At 50.4% G+C, this 18071-nt stretch overlaps 2 gene segments (V, D, J or C); both read left to right on the top strand.

Annotated features, from left to right (window-relative positions):
* The first annotated feature begins 626 nt into the window (after nucleotides 1-626).
* On the top strand, nucleotides 627-17155 carry LOC125960285 (immunoglobulin lambda variable 2-18-like). The segment is given in 3 exon segments: nucleotides 627-739; nucleotides 843-1009; nucleotides 16910-17155. Coding segments are annotated over 3 exon segments (444 nt in total).
* LOC125960284 (immunoglobulin lambda variable 2-18-like) lies at nucleotides 6449-7090 on the top strand. The segment is given in 2 exon segments: nucleotides 6449-6560; nucleotides 6678-7090. Coding segments are annotated over 2 exon segments (444 nt in total).
* Nucleotides 17156-18071: the final 916 nt, after the last annotated feature.

Genomic DNA, 18071 nt, shown 5'->3' with positions numbered 1-18071 from the left:
ACTTTATTGAACAGCAGGAATTCACACAGCATTGTAACTCAAGCACACGTCAATAAGAATGTTCAGTTTCTTTGTTCTTTTCTTTCTTTTTTTCATTTTTCACAGCAGTATGCGGCATTCAGGATTGGAGCTCCCCGACCAGGGATCAAACCTGCACCCCCTGCAGTGGAAGCACAGAGTGTTAACCACTGGACTGCCATGGAAGTCCCTTCAATAAAATGTTTTTAAAAAAGAGGGAGTTGAGGGGTTACTGTCCCCAGCTCTGCCTCTGACTCCTGGAAAGTGGGGCAGATGTATCTTTCAGCCGCCTGGGCTCAGGGCCTCTCCTTTGTCCCAAGAGCACAGAGGGGACCTTCTGGGATTCCTCCCCCAGGAACCATGATGACTCTCACACCAGGAGAGACAGGAAATCCCGGGCTGGATTCCTTTCCCACATCCTGTCATGGACTCGTTCTGTCCTTACAAACCATGTGAAGGAGTTAATTCTCCAGGATTGTCTGCTGTCCAGGGATGTAGAAGAATCTAGAACAAACCATGTCAGGGGGATGAGAAGAAGGGGTGAGGACAGGCAGGTGCAGGAAGCAGATTTGCATGGAAGCCCCTCCCTCCTCTGGGGGGGAGAGGATAAGAGAGTTCTGGGGGACCAGGCTGAGGGCTGGGGGCTCAGAAGGCAGTGTCTGGGGCGTCTCCACCATGGCCTGGGCTCTGCTCCTTGTCACCCTCCTCACTCAGGACACAGGTGAGGCCTCCAGGGAAGGGACCCCGGGGACATCTGGCTGATCCTTTGTGTCTTTGTCCTCAGGGTGACAGAACTGACTAGAGTGTGTTTCTCCTCTTTCCAGGGTCCTGGGCCCAGTCTGGCCTGACTCAGCCTCCCTCAGTGTCCGGGAATCTGGGACAGACGGTCACCATCTCTTGTGCTGGAACCAGCAGTGACATAGGGAAATATAACTATGTCAGCTGGTACCAACAGCTCCCAGGCACGGCCCCCAAAACCTTGATTTATGATGTCAATAAACGACCCTCAGGGATCCCTGATCGCTTCTCTGGCTCCAAGTCTGGCAACACGGCCTCCCTGACCATCTCTGGGCTCCAGGCTGAGGACGAGGCTGATTATTACTGTAGCTCAGATTCAAGTAGTAGCCCTTGGCACAGTGGTCCAAGGTCACAGGGAAGTGAGACCAAAACCTCCCTTTAGCTCCCTCCAGCCCCTTCACTCTTAAATACAGGATTTCAGTTGTTGCTTGTTTGTTATTATTTTATTCGCCAATAATTACAAACTTAAATGAATTTGAAGATTTCATAAAGAACTGCTTCATACCTTTTTCCCAGATCCATCATTTTTCACTATTGCCATCTTCGCTTTTCATTATATCAGCTTATCTCTCGTTTTCTCTCTCTGCCTATATGTGTGTGTGTGTGTGTGTGTGTGTGTGTGTGTATGTATTTGGATGTGTATCCATATATAAACATCGATAAATATACATACTCAACACACACACACACATAAACAAAACATTCATTTTCTGAACCACTGGGAATAGGTTTCATTCATCAGCATCTAAGACTTAATACATTTCTTTTAGACAGAGTTCACATGAAGTCACAGTCATCATTTAAGGTGTAGAATCAGGGTTTTTAATGTATTGACAAGTTAGTCCATCCATGATCACTCCAGCGTCCAGATGCTTTCTGCCCCTCAAGACACACGTCATCCACCTGCAGTCATTCCCTGTCCCCCTCGGACCTTTGTGCCAGGATCCCCCCACATAGCCTAATGTTTCCAGGCTCATTCCTGTGGAAGCATTTTCACTACTTCCCCATTCTTACAGCCGAATAATACTACATTATAAGGATGTACTTCATCTGATGGATCAAGTAATCAAGTCACAGATTCACATTCATTTTTTCTCTCTCCTGTCACAACCCATTACAGAGTGATCCTTTCGGGGCCTAGAGAATGAAAATTCTAGGTTCACCTCACTTCCCGAGATGAAATGAAATCAGGACATTCCCCTCAGGGACGTCTTCAGGAGGCAGTCAAGGCTTCCTCTTCTCTCCTTCTCAGAGCCTCCTAAGGATCGCGGGTGGGGGCGTCTCCCCTTCCCTCTAGGTGCTGTTTGCATGTGTCCTGGATGAGCTGGAGGGGCAGGGAGGGGGCACGGTCTCAGCTGCATCAAACAGCCTGAGACGGTCTTTGTCCCGACGATGACTCTCGTTTGTTTTCCACTTTGTTCAAACGTTCCAGGTGCCTGTTTCTACCATCAGCAAGGCTTCAAGGGCAGGTTTGCATCTTACACCTGCAGTTTTTCGTGAAAATTTCCTCCATGTCTGAGTCCTGGTCTATGTAGCTAAGGAGAGGAAAAGTAGTCATGTCTCTTTCAGCGTATTTTGCACAATTCCTTTGATTATGAAATGCAGCATTCCTGAAGAAGAATGTGTCAAATGCACATTCACAATTTAAGGAGGAATCATAAACAGAAACCACATAACCCCAGAGGAAATCTGCCCCCCAAGGCACATCTGTCTACCCCACTCCCCGATTAGCTGGTTTGCTGACTCCAGGGTTAATCATTCCATGGCCTTTCTTTACATTCCTGCCCCAGCCTTCCTCGATATGCATCCCCCAAACAACATAGTTTGAAACAGTGGGTACAAGCATCCAACCCACTGAGTGAGGAAAGGGTAGTGTGTCTACAGGTGAGGCCCCAAGAGACATGGACCCTAACAGAGGCTCAGCTTGGTCCTGGGCGGGGCTTCCCTGGATTTCCTGGAGCCCGTCCTGAAGATGGCAGACAGGGTCCCAGAGGAAAGACAAGGAAGCCTAGAGTAAGGCATCTGGCCTTGTGGGATTCGGGTGGGTCCTGTATTTCTAAGGCGAATATTGTCAGGGTATCAGCTGTCCCACGTTTCCTGCTATTCAGCGGGACGTGGACTCCAGGAGTTGTCTGAGATCACTTCACTGGGAGGAAGCGAGAGAGATTGTTCCTGGCTGATCAAGATCCTAGAAAATTGTTCATGTCACGACAATCCTAGCCAGCCATACAGTACAAATCAGAATCCGGGCGACGCGCATCCAACTTTACAGGATGGTGTCAGGTATGTCAGCACCTGGATGATGTCAGCTATTTCTGCCGGTTGCCCATTGGAGAAAGGTCTCCATGGGAGATGGCCATTCCAGAGAGGTGGGCAGAGGCTACAAAACTCTGGAGGCACACAGGCTTCTCCTCCTGAGCCCCACAGAGTCAGCTCTGCCGTGCCCCCTTATCCAGGACATGTGGTTCACCCTCTCCCTAGAGCAAATCTGTTGGTGGGGTTAGCGGGCAGTGGTCTACCAGCCTCACGACTAAAAGGAGAGAAAATCTGCAGATCTACCTGCATCTGTAAGGACTCACACTCATTATAATTGTTAAGTTACGTCAGCTCATCACGACGATACTCACCACCGACCACGACCTAAGGAATGACAGGTCTGCTTAGCACCACTGCAGACCTGGGACTGGCCTTTCTCAGGAAAAAGTCAGTAAACGCTTGTCGACATGCATCTTGGCTTCCATATTTGTGCTTTTCTGTACTCCTATGTTCTTTGGACTCTTCCTAAACTCTGATATATGACTCTGACTATCAGTATTGCTTGACTTGGGTTTAAAAGAAACAATCAGAGTTGTGCATGTGCTCCATGCACCCACAATGGCCAGAGTGAAGAACTCTGGGACAGGCGTTTGTGTTGTGAGGTTGGGGAGAGGGAGAGAGAGGAGGAAACATTGTGGTACAATCTGCAGGGAACTGGGTTTTCTTTTTTTTTTGACCCCACCAAGTGGCATGTGGGATCTTAGCTCCCCGAACAAGGATGGAAACCGTGTCCCCTGCATTGGAAGCACTGCATCTTAACCACTGGGCCACCAGGAACGTCCTGGAACTAGTTCTTTAGCTGACATTTTCCTAACATACCAATAGTGAACCAACCTGAAGAGGGGTCTCAAAATTGTCCACAGCTCAAGATGTCATTACAATGAAACTCGATGTGGTTGCCCTCACGTTTCTACACCCTGAGGCGTGTCAGGATTCTGGATGTGAGGGTTTCTCTGTGTCTCTCTGTCTCCTCTCCTTTGGGAACTCCAATTATTTGTGTATTAGGTCAATTGAAGTTCCATAATTTGTGGATACTACTTCATTCTTTTAAATTCATATTCCCCCCTTCTGTTCAACAAGGGACTGTTTCCATTGCATGACTTCAAGTCAGAAATCTTTCATTATCCAGTGCTCTGCCTGTCGTTAATCCCATCTGCTGGAATTTTCTCTGTAGTAGATTCACTGTGTTTTTCCACCTTCTATTGCTTAGCTGAGACTTTCTTTCTTAAAAACATTTTATTGGAGTATAGCAGATTTACACTGTTGTGTTGGCTTCTGCTGTCCAGCAAACTGAATCAGTTATACATATACACACATCACTCTTCGTTAGATTTTTCTCCCGTATATTGGCTGACACTCTGTATCTGTCTATTGACTTCAGTAGGTTCTGTCCTTGTTTCTCGCATCATTTTTCACAAACTGGATGAATATCTTTGTGACATAATTCCAGCAGATCTGTTAACAGAGACACGCTCTGTTAACTTTCCCTTCCATACAGTTGAGCTGTTCTGGTTTTCCATATGCCAAGTGATTTCAGTCTATCGTGGTGTGGCCAATATTATGGGGTGGAACTATAGGTCTTTAAATCCCATGCTGGCATTTTGGTTTAATCAGACTTTCTGCCCTGTTGAGTCCAGGTTGTTAATTCTATCCAGCTTTTTGTGAACTATGCTTTCCATGTCAGTTCATTTACACAAACTTCGACCTGATCTTCGGACACGTCCTACAATGAGCTGCACATCAGCCAGTCTGGGGACCGGGTTGTTTTCTGTCCCTCAGGTTCCTGGGCGTTGGTTGGCACCATCTGAAGCCACCAGGGGGCAGCAAGGGCCAGGATTTAGGGAAGGTACCTGTGGCTTATACTGTCCTGTATGAAATTTCAAGAGCTGCTTCCTGCGTAACCCCTCTTAGTCCCAAAGCATCTGGGCCCCAAGAAATCATCTTCAAAAGTGCTAATAGGGCTTCACTGGTGGCTCAGTGGTTGAGAGTCCGCCTGTCGATGCAGGGAACTCGGGTTCGTGCCCCGGTCCGGGAAGATCCCACATGCCGCGGAGCGGCTGGGCCCGTGAGCCATGGCCGCTGAGCCAGTGCGTCCGGAGCCTGTGCTCCGCAACGGGAGGAGACACAACAGTGAGAGGCCGGTGGACCGCAAAAAAAAAAAAAAAAGTGGTATTAAATGGCCCAGGGCTCTGGCTTGGGCCTCAGACTCAGAGCACTTTGGAAACAGAGGCTGGAGGGAAATCTGAGGACCCTCCCAACTGAGGGGGATGAGAGGGAGTTGGGGGTGGGGAAGGGATGGGCTGGGAGTTTGGGACCAGCAGATACAAACTACTATATATAGGATGGATAGACAACAAGGTCCTACTGTATAGTACAGGGAACTCTTTTCAATATCTTATGACAAACCATAATGGAAAAGAATAAGAAAGAGAATGTATATATAAATGAATAAGTGAGTCACTTTGCTGTACAGCAGAGATTCACACAACATTGTAATCCAACTATACTTCAATAGAATTTTTTTGTTCCTTTTTTCTCTTTTTTTTAATTTTTAAAAATTCTTTAGTTGCACCGCGCGACATGCAGCACCTTAGTCCTCCGACCATTGATCAAACCCACACCGCCTGCAGTGGAAGTGTGGAGCCTTAACCACTGGACCGCCAGGGAAGTCCCTTCAATAAATTATTTATTATTTTTTTCTTTTGCAGTACGTGGGCATCTCACTGCTGTGGCCTCTGCCGTTGCGGAGCACAGGCTCCAGACGCGCAGGCTCAGCGGCCATGGCTCATGGGCCCAGCCACTCCGCAGCATGTGGGATCCTCCCAGATCGGGTCGCGAACCTGTGTCCCTTGCGTCGGCAGGTGGACTCTCAACCACTGCGCCACCAGGAAAGCCCTTCAATAAATATTTTTAAAACAGAAGTAGTTGAGGGGATACTGGTGCGCAGCTCTGCCTTTAACTCTCAGAAAGCGGGGCAGTTGGATTTTTCAGCCGCCTGGGCTCAGGGCCTCTTCTTTGTCCCAAGAGCACAGAGAGGACCTTCTGGGATTCCTCCCCCAGGAAGCACCATGACTCTCACACCAGGAGAGACAGGAAATCCCAGGCTGGATCCCTTTCCCACATCCTGTCATGGACTCGTTCTGTCCTCACACACCATGTGAAGGAGTTAAATCTCCAATAATCTCTGCTGTGCAGGGATGCAGAAGAATCTGGAACAAACCACGTCAGAGGGGGTGAGCAGAGGGGGAGAGGATGGGCAGGTGCAGGAAGCAGATTTGCATGGAGGCCCCTCCCTCCTCTAAGGGGTTAGGGGATAAGAGAGGTCTGGGGGAGCAGGCCCAGGGCTGGGGGCTCAGAAGGCAGCGTCTGGGGCGTCTCCACCATGGCCTGGGCTCTGCTCCTTGTCACCCTCCTCACTCAGGACACAGGTGAGGCCTCCAGGGAAGGGACCCCAGGGACATCTGGCTGATCCTTTGTGTCTTTGTCCCTAGGGTGACCTGGGCCCCAGGACTGAACTGACCAGAGTGTGTTTCTCTTCGTTCCAGGGTCCTGGGCCCAGTCGGGCCTGACTCAGCCTCCCTCAGTGTCCGGGAATCTGGGACAGACGGTCACCATCTCCTGTGCTGGAACCAGCAGTGACATAGGGAAATATAACCAAGTCGGCTGGTACCAACAGCTCCCAGGCATGGCCCCCAAAACCTTGATTTATGAGGTCAATAAACGACCCTCAGGGATCCCTGATCGCTTCTCTGGCTCCAAGTCTGGGAACACGGCCTCCCTGACCATCTCTGGGCTCCAGGCTGAGGACGAGGCTGATTATTACTGTAGCTCAGGTACAAGTAGTAGCACTTTGCACAGTGGTCCAAGGTCAAGGGGAACTGAGACCAAAACATCCCTGAGCTCACAGTCTCCCTATTGCTCTGCAGATGCTTCTCCTCCCTGAGCTGCCAGCCTCATGCAGCTCGGCCGTGAGAGGTCAGTGGTCTCTGAGCTCCTCCCTCTGCCTACAGTGGAGGCGGTGGGAAATATGATCTTGGGGTTATTGTCTTGGGATGGTAACCACTTCCTCATCCTGTGTGATGTGCCACTCTTGCCAGCTCTTCCACAGCAGTGTGATGGTTAATTTTATGTGTCTATTTGCCTGAGATAAGAGATGCCCATACTGCGGTTAAAACATTATTTCTTGGTGTCTGTGAGGATGTCTCAGGAGGAGGATGTTGGCATTTGAGTCCACAGACTGAGTAGAGAAGATCACTGGTGTGGTGCAGTGGGCACTGTCCTTGAGTTGAGGGCCTGAATAGAACAAAAAGGGAGAGGAAGGGGACGTTTGCTCTCTCCTCGTCATCAGAGGCATCACCTTCTCCTGACCCTGGACATTGGCACTGCTGCTTCTTCAGCTTTCAATCTCGGACCAGGACTTACGTCCTCAACCCCAATTCACAGGCATCTAGACTCAGACTGAATTATATCACTGGCTTTCCTGGTCCCTCAGCTTGCTGATAGATTGTGAGACACCTTCAACTTCCATTATGGTGTGAATCAATTCCTATAACAAATTATATATGTTTTTTCCTGTTTCTCTGGAGCCATGTGACTAATCCCGATTTTGGTACCCGGAGTGCTTCGAGAACAATAGAATTTTAAGGATGATTTTTCTCAACTGATTCTGAGATTTCTGGAATTGGCTGTCTAATCTGGTTCTGCTGAATGGTGCTAATAGCTATTTCCATTAGTACAGAGAGCACAGCTAGTGTATGTCATGAACTGTTCATTGGAATGAGAAAAATCCCTGCCTTGGATTCTTCTAAGCAACCACTTGTAAGAATCGAGGAGCTGAGTGACCCTGTATATGATATTTTGGAACGTTCTGGGAACGCTGCAGAATATCATGACGAGGTATCTGCTCGGAATGTTGCTGGATAGAGTAGGGAGAGAAAAAGATGAGCTTAGTGATTCAAGATCCCATCCCAAGGGCCGCACAAGGGACATGCGAGCTTTCCGGAGTGCCCTGGAGGCTCTCGTGCAGCACCTGGACTGAAATAGCTGAAAAGCCAACCCAGACCCTCCTCCTTCAATTGGCTACATTCCAGCAAAGTTGAGTCCCAGCCTTGTAGTGAAGAAGGTGGTTGGGAAAGAACCGGATCCTGCAGCTTGGGTGGGGATGTGTGGGAGGACCTGAGGGACCTGGGGACATTGAGCCCCTCAATTCTCATGTGTCTTCTTTGCCTGTGGAAGATGCCTCCCCACCCCCAGCGGTACAGGTCTTTCCATATCTGTCTGGGGAGATTTGCCCTGCATTGCCCAAGGAAAAGGTCACGGCTGCCCTGAGGAAGCTGCCACGTGAGGCTGTGCTGATTCTCCTCAGGACCCCCCGCCCCCATTGCCCCTCTTTGCTTCTGGACCAACAATTAGCCTCGGGTCCCAGCAGTTTGCTAACATGAGAATAGAGTGTGAGCCTCGAGAGGGGCACTGCACTCCAAGAACTGCTTGGTTCTCCTAATTCACACAGACAGAAATCCCCAGAACACGTTGGGAAGGGATTCGAGGGTGGGGGGCAGTGGTGGGAGAAACATCAAGCCGGGTCAGCTGGATTTGTGATCTGGGCTCACTCCACAGAGACTCTGCGTTTCATGTTCCCTGCAGCTCGGGGAGGTAGAAAGAGCCTCAGCACTTTGCAGGTTGGCTGGTGGACGCAGAATCCAAGATGGCCTCTAGTGAGTGAACTAGAGAAGCCAGACCTGCCTGGAGACAAAGGGATTCAAAACGTAATGAGATTGGAGCATCCTTGAATGGCTCTGTGCTCACTCTTCTCCAAGCCAGAACTTAGAGTGGGACCTGCAGCCCCCTTAGCTGCAAATCCTAAAGGCATCGGGAGGAGCTGGATCCTGGGTGGCCGGGGCCAAGGGGTGGGCCTCCCCTACCAAGGGCAAGGCTACCGTCATGGCCAATGGAGTCAAGCAGCAACGAGAAGAGTCTGATGTGTGCAGATCTCTGTCACTGGCTTGTTAATCGTGGTATTTCTGGAACTGAAAAAGGTAGAAGCCTGCTAAATTCCTACTTGGTCAAAAACAATTCTAGGTCAAGGGAAAAAATTATAAAAATGTTTTCAAATTATTAAAATTCCCCCACTGAGAAAACTCTCGGGACTCAGTAGGGAGTCAACCTCATGGCTGTGATTTCCTTCAGTGAGAGGAGACAAAGGAAAATCAGCAAAGGGCAATGGTGGATGAGGTCAAGTCCGAGGGCACCAGGAGAATCTTCCCGGACGCCTTTCCGAGGGACGGGCTTCAACTCCAGCGTCAAATGGTGACCATGTGTGTGAAGAACTGTATCATGGGGAGACTCATCAGACCAACAAGGCCCTTACCAGAGGCTGGTTTCCTAGGCATCTCCTGTCTGGCATCTGCGGACCTTCTAGACCCTTGAGGGTTTCAGCAAAGCGTTTTTAAAGGCCAGGAGAGAGGTGGTCACAGGGTACATGATCAGCGTGTGCACAGTTCTCTGATTGGGTGATGGTGAAGCAGCACGGTGGAGTCACAGGGCTTAACATTATCCGTCCTTAGGCTCCTGGGGGCTGGGGCTATGTGCTCATGGTCACCAAGTAGTTCTTCCATCTGGTGGGCATTGCGGGGATTTCACATCTGCAAAACAACTCAGGAAATTTCCATCAAATACTATTATCCAGGTACTTCAGAGAAGAGCTAAAGCAGAGGATATTGGGGATGGCCTGTCCCTGGAAGGCTCCATAGGGGTCTTGTTCGGTTACACACACACACACACACACCCAGCACCATCACTCCTGGGTGCCCCCGCCCCATTGTACCCGGGAAGGATGCGGGGCTCTGCTCTGTGGGGACCGGGTATTCCATCTGCATCACCCGCGGGGCCCTGTACCCAGAGGCAGGAGCATAAACCCTGGGATGCAGAGGGAAATTATACCAACTCATAATCAGGAACTAGACATTTCAGATACGGAGACAGTGATAATCTTGGGAAAGACCAGTCAGTCCACCCTGATTCTCTGTCTAGAAAACACACAAAACACACTAGGTCCAGCGTCTCTGTAGACAGAGGAGCCTGACCTCAGCGAGACACCAGCTCTGGGGTGAGGACCTCCCGCTGAGGACAGAGGAGAATCCTCACTTGCACCATGTGGCAGATAGACCTGCCTGAGGAGAGGTCCCTGCGGCTGGGCCCTGAGGTGAACTCTGACCCAGCCCCTCCTCCCAGCCCCTTAAACCCTGGCATCTTCCCTCATTTCCATTAGGGCTCCCTCCATCCTGGCGGGCTCTAACTCCTTCTTACATTATTCCTTTTTTCGAACGCTTTTGAGAATTCAGCTTCATCTCATGGGCCCATATTTCCCATCAGTGTACCTATGGGGTTGGTCATTTATCACGTAGGTTCCCCTGCCCTGGGCTGAGATCTCCTCAAGGTCACTGTCCCTGAGACAAGGTCATGCTGAGACAAGATTAGAGACCCTGCAGGGGTGGGTCTGAGTCACCTGGGGAGGCAGGTGACAATTCCATCCTGATGAGGCTGCAGGACAAAGGACAGGGGCAGGGACGGGATGAGGAGGGACAGGGTGGCTGGCGCTGAGCTGGGAGGACGAGGAGGAGGAACAAGTGGGGGGTCCCAGGGCTCCTCCTCCGAGCCCTGCAGAGGCAGGGGACGGGGGGGCAGGGGCCCCGTCCTGCTGACGGGACAGGTGAGGGAGGGGGATGCACACCCCCAGCTCCCCTGTGGTGCCGGGAGGAGACTTGATGGAATGTCTAAGTCACCCCAGCCCCTCGGGCCCCTGTCCTCACCTTCCACCCACAAAACCCAAAGAGTGGTTATCGGGATTATTGGCCAACGACGTCTTGACTCAAATAGTGGATGACAGGGACATCCCAGGATGGCCCCATTTCCTGGGCCCTGTAATGGTCAGTGTCCTGACTAAGCACAACGTGTCACAGAGTTTTCATCTTGTCAGAAGAGCCCTGCTGTACAGGGACGCAGAGACTCTAGGTTCCAGGGCCAGTCTGGGACCTGGGGTGGGGGGCTGGGTGTCAACGACCTGCTCGTGGATTCGATGTGCAGATGCTTCAGAACAAAGAGGTGGGGGCGGGGATGGGACAAGGCTGCAGCTGGGGCTCCCCACAGCCACCCAGCAAACAGCAGGTGTTTCCCCTGGTGGGCCTGTCTCTTTCCCAAACATAGAGACCTTGGCGATAGACATCCAGCAGAGGGCGCTGCGGAATGTCCCCTGCACTGTGGTTCCCAGAGACATAGTCCTGCCCCAGCAGAGACCCTGAAGGTCCAGGAGCTCTTTGCCTGAGGGACTTCATCTGCTCTTTCTCTCCCTGCACACCAGCTACAAACAATTCATGCTCCTGTATATACATGTCATCTATGTGTCAAAACGTTTACATCCCTGAGCTATATTCTCCCCCCAGGATGCAGAACATCTAGTGTCCAGGGCCAGGGCAGAGGGGTGAGGAGCATCAGGTACAGGGAGCTGATCTGCATGGAGGCCCCTCCCTCCTCTGGGGGGAGGGGATAAAAGAGGTCTGGGGGAGCAGGCCCAGGGCTGGGGCTCAGAAGGCAGCGTCTGGGGCGTCTCCACCATGGCCTGGGCTCTGCTCCTTGTCACCCTCCTCACTCAGGGCACAGGTGAGGCCTCCAGGGAATGGACCCCAGGGACGTCTGGCTGATCCTGTGTGTCTTTGTTCTCAAGGTGACCTGGGCCCCAGAACGGGATTTACCAGAGTGTGTTTCTCCCCTTTCCAGGGCATTGGGCCCAGTCTGGCCTGACTCAGCCTCCCTCATTGTCTGGCAATCCGGGACAGACGGTAACCATCTCCTGTTGCTGGAACCAGCAATGACATCGGGAAATATAATGCTGTTGGCTGGTACCAACTGCGCCCAGGCACGGCCTCCAAAACCCTAATTTATGAGGTGAATAAAGGGCCCTCAGGGATCCCTGACCGCTTCTCTGGATCCAAGTCTGGGAACACGGCCTCCCTGACCATCCCTGAGCTCCAGGCTGAGGACGAGGCTGATTATTACTGCACCTCATATACAAGTAGTAGCACTGTGCACAGTGGTCCCAGTTCATGAGGAAGCGGGACTAAAACGTCCTCTGAGCTCATTCATCCCTTCACTCCTAAACTGAGTCTTTCATTTGTTTTTGTTATTATTTTGTAGTAATTAAAAACTTAAATAAAACTTTAAAGGTTTATAAGGAAGTCTTGCAGAACCTTTTCCCAGATTCACTATTTTTTAATACTTTGCAAGATTTGCCTTTCTCATATCCCGTTGTCTCTCATTCTCTCCCTGCCTTTGTACGTCTATACGCACACACAGCACACACTCAGGAACACAAAACATTTATTTTCTGAATCATTTGAGTGTAATTTGTATCTATCAGTAACCAAGCCTTCATGTTCTTTCTACCATAGGCTTCACAATCCATCACATACATCATTTTAAGGTGATGGATCCAGTGGTGTTTAATGTATTCACAAGTTTGAACATCCACTAACACTCAATCTTCCAGGGTATTTTCATCCCCGGAAAAGGAACTCCTCATCTATCACCAGGCAATCCCCTTTCCCTGTCACTCCAGCCCTCCAAACATTAAGGTACTTCCTGCCTGTTCCAGATTTTCCATATAAATGCCATGATACCCTATGTGGCTCTTTATGTCTGGCTTCTCTCATTCTTTAAAATGTTTTCAATGTTCTTTCCCCTTGAAGCACATATGAGTACTTGATTCCTTCTTATGGCCGAATAATACTGCATCGTCAGCATCGACCTCCTGGTTTGAACATCTGGGTGGATCCAAGCATAAGCACCAGAACTGGGCCATGACCAAGTCTCCTGATTGCCAGAAATTTCCCAGTTTTACCACTGAAACTGCCGTGTCCTGGCTGGCCCTCATTGTGGGGCTAATCAGCGTGGATGGTCACTGAGATGGTTAAATTTATGTGTCACTTTGACTGGTCACAGGGGACTCAGATGAAGCATCATTTCTGGATGGGGCCGGGCAGGTGTTCCTGGATGAGATGAGCATTTGAATCTGGGGACTCAGTAAATACATTGCCCTCCCCAGTGTGGGTGGGCATCGCCCAATCTGTTGAGGGTCTGTGCAGAGCAAAAGGAAAAGGAAAAAGAACACGTCTGTGTTCTCTTCTCACTGCACGAGCTGGGACATTTCACCTCAACTTCCCCAGCCCTCAGACTGGCATTTACATCACTGGCTCCCCTGGTTCCCAAATCTTTGGACAGAAACTGAATTACATCACCAGCGTTCCCAGCTTTCAGGCTGAAGAGATCAGCTCCTGGGAGTTCCGTGCTCAATAATCAATAATAATGTCTCTCTCTCAGTATATATATATAACTTACATAAAATTCTTCGTTATCTATATGTATATATTTCTTTTGTTTTGTTTCCCTAGAGAACCCTGACTAATACAATCCTCTTACCAGGAAGCTCAATCTTCTCATAACGTTCTCATCATCACTATTTTTTCTAAGCTTTTACCTGTTACCTTCTTTCTTTACTTATAAACACATAGGTCAGTATCATCATGCTTGAATCACCTAGGTTTGAACAGGGTCATACAGGAACCCCCAGCAGCACTGGGTCACAGCACAGGGGGAAGGGGTCTCAGTTACTAGACACTGAACCGTGTCCTGAGTCAGGGTCCCTTGTGTGTAAGGCTGGTGAGACGCTGCAGCTGCCCGACAGGTGTGTGTCCTGGTGGAGACGACAGAGGTGGCACAGAGGCCACTGTTCCGGGATCCCCTGTGGCACCTGTGGGGAGACTTGCTCCCTGAGTGTAAGGGCACCAGCTGGATCTTTACCAAGAGTCAGCTGTGCAAAGGGGGTCGGGAGCCACCATGGCCTCTCTGAGTGTCTGCTGTAAAGGTGGGATACAATCTCCTGATGCGAAATTAGTTACTGTTTTTACAACGGGGAAAATTCCCAACAAAGCAGAGGATGCTTCAGTAGGAGCTTCTGGAGCCATCACTGTCCTGGTGTGCAGTGCGTGGAGTCTCAGGCTACAGCGGCAGCTTCCTGTGGTGCTTCAAATAATTTAACTATATATGAATATAATTTTACAATGATGCGAGAAAAGCCCCTTTGGGTGGAGGTAACATGAAATGGCTTAGCTTTCTCTATGGTCAGGATATCTGCCACTGTTGTTGTTATTCACCGCAACGAGGGATCAGCGTCGCTGGGCTGTTACCTTTATGTGTCCATTGAATTTCTGGGTTAGGTGTCATTAAACTTTTCGGGATATTTTATCTTTCTGTTCTTAAACTGTTGGTATTTAATGAATCCCATATTTAATTTTTCCAGAAAGGTAAGAATCCAGTCATTGATTTTAGTGATTCTTAATAGGTATATGCTTTTACTTTATTGCCTATCACTCCTATTATGTGTTAGTAGTAATTTCCCTCCTTTAGAGGCAGTCATTCTTATTATATTTCCGTCATGTCTTATTGAGTGGGCGCAAACATCTCAGGAATTTTTAATTCAACCGTGACGCCCGAATCATGAGGGGCCCTGAGTTGCTGCTTGTATGAACAAACGTGCAGCAGAGGCAAGACAGCTCCCGTGACCGCGGGGTTTGCTTCTTGCAGGAAGCACTGGACACCTGGAGTGATCACAGGAGGCCTGTCCACAGCAGTCCCCAGATATAAAGATCCAAACCGCTGGGCTCTGACCTGGTGTCAGATGCCTGACTGATTGACTTGTGAGAAGGTCCTGAACCAGTCCCCCCTTTATTATAATCTCAAAAAAAGACATCATTAAGTGAATGTCTACATAGTACAGCACATACCTCTGTGAAACACACGCCAAAAATTGTCTCAAATCCAGGGCTAACACCTCCTCGCACACTTTTCCTTTCCCGCCCCCAGAGGCTCCCCTTCACCCACCCCAAGCTTGGCCAGGGCCTCACCCCCTTAGCTCATGGAATGTGGTCGTGTGATATGAACAGTGACACTGAAAACCTTCATCAAAGTATTTGTGTTTCATAAACTCCTGGTCCATTGCCTGAGGGCTCATGTCCATTTCCAACCAGAAATGACCCGTCATCCTGAGTGTAATGTATACTGCAAACTCAGCTCTTTCTGGAAAAACACCCTTGGGGAAGTGTGTCTGTGATGAAGAGCCTTGACCTCAGGAAGGTGCCAGGCTCTGAGGTGAGGGCGTCTCAAAGGCACAAAGGGGAACACAGGGCAAGTCTCTGTCCCCATGACCCCCGCCCCCAAGGATAGGACCCAGAGCTGGACCCCCAGGCCCCTCCTGACCCGGTCCCTCCTCCAGAGCCCCAGCCCCAGAATCTGCCCCTTGATTCCCTGGGTCATTCTCTGTCTGGACAGAGCTCTCTCTGTGTCTCCCATTATCCTTTTTTCTATATTTGAGGATTCAGGCATTTCTCGGGGGCCCGTTTCTCTCCTCGGCATCCTTAACGAGATAGGATTAACTTATATCTCAGGTTCTCTCGGTCCTGAGCCCACTTCCATCCCCCATCACCAACCCTGTGACAAGGCCTTCCTGGGACGAGCAAGATGACCCCGAGGGGGGCATCTGGGCCTCCTGATTTTGCAGGTGACGTACTTCATTCTGGTGGAAGTCGAGGGAAGGTGAGGCTTGTCTGCAGGGATGGGGGCCTAGCACTGAGCTGGGGAGGGGGAGACCTGGGTGTCCAGCCCTACTCAGCTGTCTCCCTGGGCTCAGCTCTCACAACTGAGGCCACTGGGGGGCAGCAGGGCCCGGATTTGGGGGAGGTTGTCTGTGTTGTCATTCTGTCCTGTTCAAAATCTCAGCAGCTGCTCCCGAGCCAGGCCTAAGGAGGTCACGAGGGAGGGCTGTCCAATGTCTACCATATCCCATAATTCCTATAGTGGACATGTCAGGGAGCATCTCCAATCTCCAACCACCACAGAGCAGCGGAGAGAGTGACGCCTGAGCACCTTAGCCTAGGGGACTGGGGAGGGCATGAGGGACAAGGAGAGGGTCCCCGGCTCTCCCTGAGTCCCTGGAAGAGGGGTCACGGGATGCCCTCTCCTCCCCAGCATAGATGCCCTGCTCTCCTCCTCCTTGCAAAAGGAGGGGAGTCCTAGGATCCCTCTGCATCCAACATGATCCCCCACAGGAGGAGAGGACACAGCCAGCTGGGCTCCGGGTCCCGGCCTCCGTCACCTTCTCAGTCTGTCCTGAATCAGACAATACATGATAACCTGTTTTAATCTCTCAGGCAGCTCTGCTGTCCAGAGACGCAGACGTTACCAGAATCAAGGGCTAGAGCAGAGGTGGTGAGGACAGGCAGTGCAGGGAGCAGATTTGCATGGAGGCCCCTCCCTCCTCTGGGGGGAGGGGATAAGAGAGGTCTGGGGGACCAGGCCCAGGACTGGGGGCTCAGAAGGCAGCGTCTGGGGCGTCTCCACCATGGCCTGGGCTCTGCTCCTTGTCACCCTCCTCACTCAGGACACAGGTGAGGCCTCCAGGGAAGGGACCCCAGGGACATCTGACTGATCCTTTGTGTCTTTGTCCTCAGGGTGACCTGGGCCCCAGCACTGAACTGACCAGAGTGTGTTTCTCTTCTTTCCAGGGTCCTGGGCCCAGTCGGGCCTGACTCAGCCTCCCTCAGTGTCCGGGAATCTGGGACAGACGGTCACCATCTCTTGTGCTGGAACCAGCAGTGACATAGGGAAATATAACGCTGTCGGCTGGTACCAACAGCTCCCAGGCACGGCCCCCAAAACCCTGATTTATCAGGTCAATAAACGACCCTCAGGGATCCCTGATCGCTTCTCTGGATCCAAGTCTGGCAACACGGCCTCCCTGACCATCTCTGGGCTCCAGGCTGAGGACGAGGCTGATTATTACTGTAGCTCAGAAACAAGTAGTAGCACTTTGCACAGTGGTCCAAGGTCAAGGGGAACTGAGACCAAAACATCCCTGAGCTCACAGGCTCCCTATTGCTCTGCAGATGCTTCTCCTCCCTGAGCTGCCAGCCTCATGCAGCTCGGCCGTGAGAGGTCAGTGGTCTCTGAGCTCCTCCCTCTGCCTACAGTGGAGGCGGTGGGAAATATGATCTTGGGGTTATTGTCTTGGGATGGTAACCACTTCCTCATCCTGTGTGATGTGCCACTCTTGCCAGCTCTTCCACAGCAGTGTGATGGTTAATTTTATGTGTCTATTTGCCTGAGATAAGAGATGCCCATACTGCGGTTAAAACATTATTTCTTGGTGTCTGTGAGGATGTCTCAGGAGGAGGATGTTGGCATTTGAGTCCACAGACTGAGTAGAGAAGATCACTGGTGTGGTGCAGTGGGCACTGTCCTTGAGTTGAAGGCCTGAATAGAACAAAAAGGGAGAGGAAGGGGACGTTTGCTCTCTCCTCGTCATCAGAGGCATCACCTTCTCCTGACCCTGGACATTGGCACTGCTGCTTCTTCATCTTTCAATCTCCGACCAGGACTTATGTCCTCAACCCCGATTCACAGGCCTCTGGACTCAGACTGAATTATATCGCTGGCTTTCCTGGTTCCTCAGCTTGCTGTTAGATTGTGAGACACCTTCAACTTCCATTATGGTGTGAATCAATTCCTATAATAAATTATATATATATTTTCCTGTTTCTCTGGAGCCATGTGACTAATCCCGATTTTGGTACCCGGAATGCTTCGAGAACAATAGAATTTTAAGGATGATTTTTCTCAATTGATTCTGAGGTTTCTAGAATTGACTGCCTAATCTGGTTCTACTGAATGGTGCTAATGGCTATTTTCATTAGTACAGAGAGCACAGCTAGTGTATGTCACGACCTGTTCATTAGAATGAGAAAAATCCCTGCCTTGGATTCTTCTAAGCAACCACTTGTAAGAATCGAGGAGCTGATGACCCTGTATATGATATTTTGGAAGGTTCTGGGAAC

The sequence above is a fragment of the Orcinus orca genome, chromosome 15 (genome assembly GCF_937001465.1).
Source record: "Orcinus orca chromosome 15, mOrcOrc1.1, whole genome shotgun sequence".
Taxonomy (NCBI): Eukaryota; Metazoa; Chordata; class Mammalia; order Artiodactyla; family Delphinidae; genus Orcinus; species Orcinus orca.
This window is presented reverse-complemented; position numbering and strand designations above follow the sequence as displayed.